The following is a 7,817-nucleotide window of genomic DNA, read 5'->3' on the forward strand; positions in this document are numbered from 1 at the left end:
AATTTTGAACTAATTAACTTCTTTATAGCTCAGTCTCATTCTAATGGTGTGTGGGGCTCATAGGAGAACATAAAGCATGTGAAATGTTAGGTCAATATTAAGTAACATAGTTATGTTATATTATAAGCCTTTCCTCTCAGAGTTTCCAGAATTGGATTTGTGTTCTTACTCTCCTGGGTTCTCTTTTTTACTTAGTACTGAGAAAAGTGATATAGCTAGTGGAGATATGATGAGGACTAGGAATGGAACTCAAGAGACTGGTACTGTCCTCACCCCCCATAGCCAGGAACCACGGGGGTGGTCGGCGAGGGGTGTCCCTTCCTAGCCAATAAAGCAAAAAGGGACGCCAAGGGGCACCCTACACCTTACTTGTGCCTCCTTGTAAAAACACTGGGACCCTTTCCCATACAGTGGTTTCTCTATTCATCACTGGTGCCTGGGTGACCTAAGGGCCTCTAATTTTCTGCTGTCAGCTGTGTCTTGGTGTTGTCTTCTGAGCCACTGATCACAGGGTCCGCCTGTAGCCAGGAAGAAGGTATGGGGTTAGTGCTTCCACTGCAGGGTCAGTCTTGCCAAGGAAAGTGGGAGGGGCCTAAAGGGTGTCCCTCTTAAGACACTCCTGCTGCGTTATCTTTTGCAGATGACAGCCACAGGCAGAGAACTTCTGCAGCTACCACAGGCAAGGGGGACCACGAGGGTGTGTGGTATACCTCAGGCTCAGACCTCCGGGTTTAAATAGCTTTCCAGTCATCTGGTAAGCTCGGGCGCCCCCCTGTGGTTCCGACTGGAACTGGGTTTACCTTAGGGGAAGGCAATCAGATCAGAGGAAGAACATCTATTGTCCTGCTACCCAGAGTGAGGTTGGGCCCACGCACCAACAGCACCAGCATTTCAGGTCTCACTCTACAGCTACTGTGTCAGAGACTGCCCTTTAACAAGATCTGCACGTTTCAGGCTGAAAGGCACTGTTCTGTCAGTGGCCCTGGAAGCCCTTCTCACTCTATAGAGAGGTGCTGATGCTAGCTCTCAGGTGGTGTCTCTCCTTAGGGGCTGGAGAGATGGAATCGGCTTGGTCCCATTTCCATACTCCTGACCACTTCCTGAAGCGCGTTCCCCACCAGCATCCTTGGTCCTCCCTTGGTCTGTGGATTATCCTGTTGGAGCCCAGGCAGCAGGCCGAGTGCCAGAAGCTTCACGTGACTCAGCCGTCTCCTCCAAGGGCTCACAATATTCTTCTTTTAAAGCTGTTTGATAAAACACACCGAATGTGCAGCAGAAGGCCTGAGCTGTGCATTCTCTGCTCTCCTTCCCAAGGCACTTGAACTCCAGGTGGTAGAGGAAGTGGCCCAGTTACATAAGTCCCGATTATGGGGTTACTCCAAGAATGCTGGTTTAGTTCTCCCAGTCCCTCCAACATTCTGCACCATGCCTCCGTCAGATTGCTTCACAAAACCATCTGGCTGTAAGTTAAATATTCTCTGGGAAGCGCAGTTTCCCCCAAACAATGTACCTTCTTGCATGAAGCCTGGATGCCACTTCGGAGCCAGAAGTAAAAGGACGGTTGAATTACAAATCAGAAACCCTGGAACTTCCTTCTGTGCCCCTGCAGCCCTGCGACCTCAGGAGGAGAGTTACCAGCGGGTGTGTCAAACGTGCCCTTCCTTTTCCAGGGCTGCGCAGTGTGGCCCTGTAGCCCTGTGTGCCTGGGAGCTTTATTAACTAGGAAGCACTTTTGTTTCGGTAGCTGTGAATTGGTTTTTTTAAAAAATATAAGCGATTGCTATTGTAACTTAAAAAGATAATGTCTAGATGAAACTCAAGTGTCTTTATAATGCTCACCAAGTCTGGAAGGATGGCAAAGTCCCCCAGGTTGGATCTGCTCTGGGAGGGGAGCCTGTGAGGACGGTCATTGGTCTGAAACCTCAGGGAGGCCGGGGGAGCCGAGCTGTTGTTGGGGGCAGGGGGTGCTCCTGTGTCCTGCGAGCTGGCGTGCCTGTGACTCGGCTCTTACGGTATCCTGAGGCTTGGGATCCAGTTTGGTGGCCCTGAGCACATCCCCCAGACCTTCCTGAACCTGTCTCCCCACTTTTAAATTAGGAAGTTGGGCTGGTCAGTTTCTAAGCTCTCTTCCAGCTCCATCATGCCAAGCACCCAGCTGGAGTCTAGGGGCCTTTTGCTGTGGGCCTGACTCAGGCTTTGTTTCTGGGTCTCCTCGTTCCCATGGGTCAGCCACTCTCCTTGGTGACTCCTCGCGCCGGCTTTTGTACCTGAGTTGTTGCTCGCCAAAGAGCTGGACGTGGGCTGTTTGGAAATTAACTCTTACTGACTGAAAATGCAGGAAGCTTGAGTGTGAAACTCAACTCATCAAAAAGAAAAAAAAACACACAGAACAAGAAACCGCAGGGCCTATCAGCCTGTCGTCATCAAGCAGACTAGAATAGTGCAGAGAACTCTAGGCAGAGAGGAAATGAACTTGAGAGCAGGGGGAACACGCCGTGGGGCAGAGAGGAGAGAAAGAGGGCGGCAGTGGAAGGAGCGGCCGGCCACAGTGCCGGGCACCGCGATGGTGGGAGGATGGCAGACGCGGTGAAGCAGGGTTTCCTGTACCTTCAGCAGCAGCAGACTTTCGGAAAGGTAGGAAGGGCGAGGCTGGCCTGCGAGGAATTTCCAGGGAGGGGGGAGGAGTGGGCCGAATGTCCCCCAACCCTGTGGGATGGTGGAGACAGTGCCATCCACCTAGTAGACCCAGAGCTGAACTTGGGAGGGCTCCTTCCTCTGTGGCTGCTTCTCCCCCAAGCAGCCCCCACACTGTGCTCTCTGCTGATGCTGCTTCCCCACCCCCCTGGGGAGGGGACGGTAAAGGGAGGCTCTGACTCCCTCTCTTACCTCTCTTGCTCTGTGGTGAGTTCTTTTTATGGGGGCACCTCGGAAGGGAATGAGAGAAACGGCAGAGAGGGTAATTCAGGGCTGCAGTGAGGGTCCATCCTTCTGACCCGCCCCACGGGGGGTAGGTTTGGCTGGTGTAAGCTTGAGCAGAAAGCCCCAGTGTGCCCGACCTCCTTCTCCTTCCCTGGCCTCCTTGAAGCAGGAAGTCCTCTTTCCCTCCACTGACCCACACTGGACACCCCCTCTCTTTGTCTCTCTCCTCCCATCTCTCTCCCCCCTTCCCCCCTTCTCTCCCTCTCTGCCACCCTGTAAAGAGATGAGGTGGGAAGGTTCAGGAGGGTCAGTTGAAGGTCCTGGAGAGAGGGCCTTCTGCACGCGAGCGATGGTCTCCATGTGGGCCCTGGTGCCCTCCCCACCCCCCCTCTGGGTCTCAGGGACTCACAGGCTTTCTGCCTCCAGGCATGGACCCCCCCCCCCCGGGCTGGGCCTTCACTGTGCCGCCTCTGCCCCCGGCACGCTCTCCGCGGTCATCTCAGGCCTCTCGCTGGGTTGCCTGTGGTGGATCTCCAGTTCCAGTGCTTTCTGCTTCCTCAGGCCCTGTTTATGTTCTTCCTGGGCTCTTTGCTACTCTCCCCATCCCCAAGTGGCTGCCCCAGTCCCTTCCCATGGTTCCATCGCTTCCCTTTGGTCACTGTCTCTCCATCTCTGTCTGGCTCCCTCTCGGCACCCCCTTGCCACGCATCTGGGTTCAGAAATGGCGCAGGTTTGGGGCCACGCTGTATGGACAGTCGGGCTGTGCCTTGGCCCGGCTGGAGCTCCAGGAGGGTCCGGAGAAGTCGCGCCGGGGAGAGGCTCCCCGGAGGGTGATCCGCCTCAGCGACTGTCTGCGGGTGACTGAGGCCAGTGGGGAGGCCAGCAGCCCCAAGGACACCAGCGCCTTCCTCCTGGAGACCAAGGAGCGCCTGTACCTGCTGGCAGCCCCCTCAGCCGAGCGAAGCGACTGGGTGCAGGCCATCTGCCTCCTAGCCTTCCCTGTGAGTCGTGTGGGGGTGCAGAAAGGGCAAGGGGTGGGGGCAGCCGGAACTTGTGGTGGGCAGGTGTTGTAAGAGCCAAGGCTCGGGTGTTGGGGGTGGTTCCTTGGTGGGGGTGACCCTGGTCCAGAATGCAGATGGGGCAGCAGGCTGAGTGTGGCCCCTAAAGAAAGCCTGGGCCCGAGGTGGGGCTTGGGCTTGGTGACAGTGCTGAGAGCCTGGCCTTCTCCCCAGGGCCAGAGGAAGAAGCTGTCAGGGCCGGAGGGGCCGGGCAGCCGGCCCCACATGGAGGAGAATGAACTGTACAGCACCACGACCACAGGTGAGGGGCCGCCTGCCGTTCCCAGGGCGCGGTGGGGCCGGCGGGGCGGAGGTGTGGGCCAGCCTCTGGCTGCCTCGCCTTTGTGTCTTGAGTCTTCCTGCCTGTGGTTGTCCCCTGCCCAGCCAGCCCCCTTATCGGCCTCTCTGCATCGCTTCCGGGCGTGGCCCAAGGTGGAGTGCCCCGCCGCGCTGTCAGCCCTTCACCCCAATTTGCCCCCGCTTGCTGGCCCTGCTGGTGGGGTAGGGCAGGGCCGAGGGGCTCGCTGACGGGGCTACTCTGACGCCTGTGTTGTTAGGACCCGAGCAACATCTAAAAAGAAAAAAGAAAGGCTTTCTTTCTGTGGCTGATTGAAGGTGTCCTGTGACAGGCAGCTTTTTGCTGACAAGGCAGTGTCCCTCCCGCCCCCCCCCCCCCGTGGTCTCTCTGGTCTTTGGGTGGGTGTGTGTGGGAGGAGAAGGCGGGACAACGTCCAGGCTCCTCCCACAGTGGGTGAGGAGGCTGACAGCTGCGAGGGCAGGGTGGGGTGCACCTGTGGCTGGGACAAGGGGACTGGGGAGGTGGCTGGGTTGATGTGACGGAAAAGACAGGGCTGTGGCTCTGGCAACGGGGTCGGAAGGATGTGGGCACGAGGTCGGGGTGCATGTGGCCAGGTCAGGACGCCTACCAGGGGAAGGAGAGGTACGTGGCGTTTGGGGGAGTTTGACTGACGCCAGTGACTGTTTCTAGTGGCCTCTGGCCCGCACTCGTTGAGAGCGGGGCAGAGTTGAGAACAGCGAACAGCCTTCTTTCTCCTCTCTCCCCAGTGGTCCCCTGCAAGGAGTTCGCTGTGACTGTGAGACGGACAGAAGCTAGTGAGAGGTGCCAGCTCCGGGGGTCCTATACCCTCCGGACTGGAAAGAGTGCCCTGGAGCTGTGGGGTGGCCCAGAGCCCCGCACCCAGCTGTTCGACTGGCCCTACAGGTTCCTGCGGCGCTTTGGGCGGGACAAGGTGAGCAGGGGCTCAGCAGGTGGGTGGAGAGGAAGGAAGGGTGACGGGAGAAAAGAGATGGTAGGGGGAGGTGCAAGGGGCCCTTCCGAGGACGAGACAGAGGGAGGAGAGAGGAAAGAGGAGTTAAAGGCCCAAAGGAGGGGATGGGAAGGGAACCAGAGGAGGGGGAATGAAAGCACAGAAGCTGGTGGGAGAGGAGGTAGAGGAGGGCGGCCCAGGAAAGGGGACCAGGAGAGGCAGAGAAGTCGGGTTGCGGGTGTTCCTGGGGACGAAGTGCATGCCGGCTCCGCAGGTGGTTAGGTGGGAGGGGAGCTCAGGAGAGTGGAGAAGGAGGCGGGAGTGGGCTTTGATGGTAAGGAAGAGCATCGAGGGGGTTAGGCAGAGAAGAAACGGCTCGGGGAGAGGGCTCCAACAGGTCCCAGAAGAGGGAAGTTGGAGGCGATGGGTGCGAGTTTCGGAGCCGGGTCCAGGAGAAGCAGCCCTGCGCTGTGGCCTAGCCCGCCTGCCTTTCCCCTTCGTCCCAGGTAACCTTTTCCTTCGAGGCAGGCCGGCGGTGTGTCTCTGGAGAGGGCAACTTTGAGTTCAAAACCCATCAAGGCAATGAGATCTTCTTGGCCCTGGAAGAGGCCATCTCTGCTCAGAAGAATGCGGCCCCTCCCGGGCCCCAAACCCAGCCAGGCACAGGGCCAGCGACGCAGCCCCGGCCAGAGAGCCCCTACTCCCGACCCCACGACTCACTGCCGCCACCTTCGCCTACCGCCCCGGTGCCCAGCTCCCGGCCTCGGGGGCCAGAGGGGGAATACGCAGTGCCCTTCGATGCGGTGGCCCGTAACCTGGGGAAGAGCTTGAGGGGCATCCTCATGGTCCCTCCCCAGCCCCCCGCTGACCCTCTGTATGACAGCATTGAGGAGCGCCCACCTTTGAGACCCGACCACATATACGATGAGCCCGAGGGAGTGGCAGTCCTGTCCCTGTATGACAGCCCACAAGAGCCCCAGGGTGAGGCCTGGAAGAGGCAGGCCGCAGCAGATGGAGACCCTAGTGGCCTCCAGCACACTTACCCAGTGGGGAAGGACTGGCCACAGGAAACCGAGTATGACAATGTCGTGCTTAAGAAAGGCCCAAAGTGATGGTGGGCTGAGGAGTTCAGGGGCCCCACGGAATGCCAGTGCTGAGGGGCGCCTGTGCACACCAGGAGGGGTGGGAGGCTGGTGAGGAGGAGCATGATGGGGAAGGCAGGCCTCCCTTCTAGTTCTTGCTGATGACTCCTGCCCTCTGCGCCCCAGGCACCTCCACCTGCTCCTCCCACAATGCTAGGCTCCAGGGGCCCTTGTCTGGTCCCAGGAATTGTCCCTGGGGGTCTGTAGGGTGAGTCACCGCCCCAAAGCAGGAAGTGCGCTCTGAAGAGACCCACCCACCTCCTACTCCTTTCCCACTTCCTCTTGTTTCTTTCCCGGTCCGAGGGAGCCCCAGGCATCTAGGGCACAGGACAGAAGGATGTCAGCCAACTGCCTGGCTTGTGCAGGCCTTCTACCTGCTAATGTCCCCTTTGGAGGACGGCCCTGGTGGGTGGCCGCGGCACCCTGTGGGTTTTGGACTCCCCTGTGGCATTAAACATTCTGGAAAAGCACCTGTGTGGCACCAGTGCTGCGGGGGTGGAGGTGGGCCAGCCGCGGCCTTGTGAGGAATGGACGCTTCAGTCAGCCACCACCAGTACCTCCTCTCCCAGACGCACCGCCTCTGGGGGCCTAGGCTGGGTCCCAAACACCTGAGCCAGGGATCTGCAGAAGTCAGGGCCCTGCAGGAAAAGGTTTAGCATCTCCAACCCTTTGCCGGTGTAGGGCCAACACGGGAAACATGGTGGGGAAGGGGTGGGGTGTGAAGAGCTCGCTCACCTGGAGGACAGAAAAGAGCTGGCAGTTCGAGCCTCTTCTGTGCCAGAAAGGGGACGGACCCCTTTCAGCTCCTTGCTTTCCTTGGGACTTGCCCTCTTTGTAAAATGTGGGGTCCCACCGCATGGGCTCCAAGAACCCTTTCCGCCCCAGAATTCCCCATTGGCCTTTGTGTCCAGTTTCCCACAGGCCGGGCCTGTGCACTGTCTTCCTCAAAACCTGCTTTTCTGGAAGGTAGGTCCGCTGCACATTGCTGCTGCCAGCCAGTCAGCCAGGGCTATGGAGCACCGTCCATAGGCTCTGTACTGTCCTGGCTCGAGCCGCCTACAGCCCAGAGGGGGCTGAGACGGGCACAGATGTCTATCCTGAGAGGGGACTTAGTGCCACAGGGCAACTCAGGGCCTTGGGTCAGAGGAGATACCTCTGGGTTTACTGGAGAACCCAAACAGGCTCCCTGTGGAAAGTGGAATTTAAGGGGAGCCGTCGGGGGTGGGGGTGGAAGGGGACTTGATGACGACTAAGGAGATGTGAAGAGAGCATCCTGGATAGACAGACCAGCGGGAGCAAAGGGGCGGGCAGTCTCAGGAAAGTGGTCTGCGTCCTGAGTGGAAGGCACACGGCAGTCTGTCTGGCAGTCTGTCCGGAGGATGGGCTCCGGCCATGTGGTGGAGGATGTGTGCCTAATAGGGGGCGGGACA

The 7,817-nt window shown here is 58.8% G+C and overlaps 1 protein-coding gene across 1 annotated transcript; it reads left to right on the forward strand.

The window, feature by feature from the left end:
* The first annotated feature begins 2,455 nt into the window (after positions 1-2,455).
* DOK2 (docking protein 2) lies at positions 2,456-6,857 on the forward strand. Its single transcript, XM_037152780.2, has 5 exons — positions 2,456-2,634; positions 3,639-3,920; positions 4,152-4,239; positions 5,043-5,227; positions 5,752-6,857. Exons 1-5 carry the CDS (start codon positions 2,575-2,577, stop codon positions 6,355-6,357), a joined length of 1,221 nt encoding a protein of 406 aa, XP_037008675.2. The 5' UTR covers positions 2,456-2,574; the 3' UTR covers positions 6,358-6,857.
* The last annotated feature ends 960 nt before the right edge of the window (positions 6,858-7,817 follow it).

Source organism: Artibeus jamaicensis, unplaced genomic scaffold (genome assembly GCF_021234435.1).
Source record: "Artibeus jamaicensis isolate MK-2021 breed Jamaican fruit bat unplaced genomic scaffold, CSHL_Jam_final contig_477, whole genome shotgun sequence".
NCBI classification, from domain to species: domain Eukaryota; kingdom Metazoa; phylum Chordata; class Mammalia; order Chiroptera; family Phyllostomidae; genus Artibeus; species Artibeus jamaicensis.

Excerpts from the sequence above, each read along its gene's own strand:
- DOK2 (XM_037152780.2), top strand. The coding sequence starts at position 2,575 with ATGGCAGACGCGGTGAAGCAGGGTTTCCTGTACCTTCAGCAGCAGCAG. Across the intron at positions 3,921-4,151 it reads TCTGCCTCCTAGCCTTCCCT|GGCCAGAGGAAGAAGCTGTC; the intron begins GTGAGTCGTGTG and ends CCTTCTCCCCAG. Across the intron at positions 4,240-5,042 it reads GTACAGCACCACGACCACAG|TGGTCCCCTGCAAGGAGTTC; the intron begins GTGAGGGGCCGC and ends CTCTCTCCCCAG.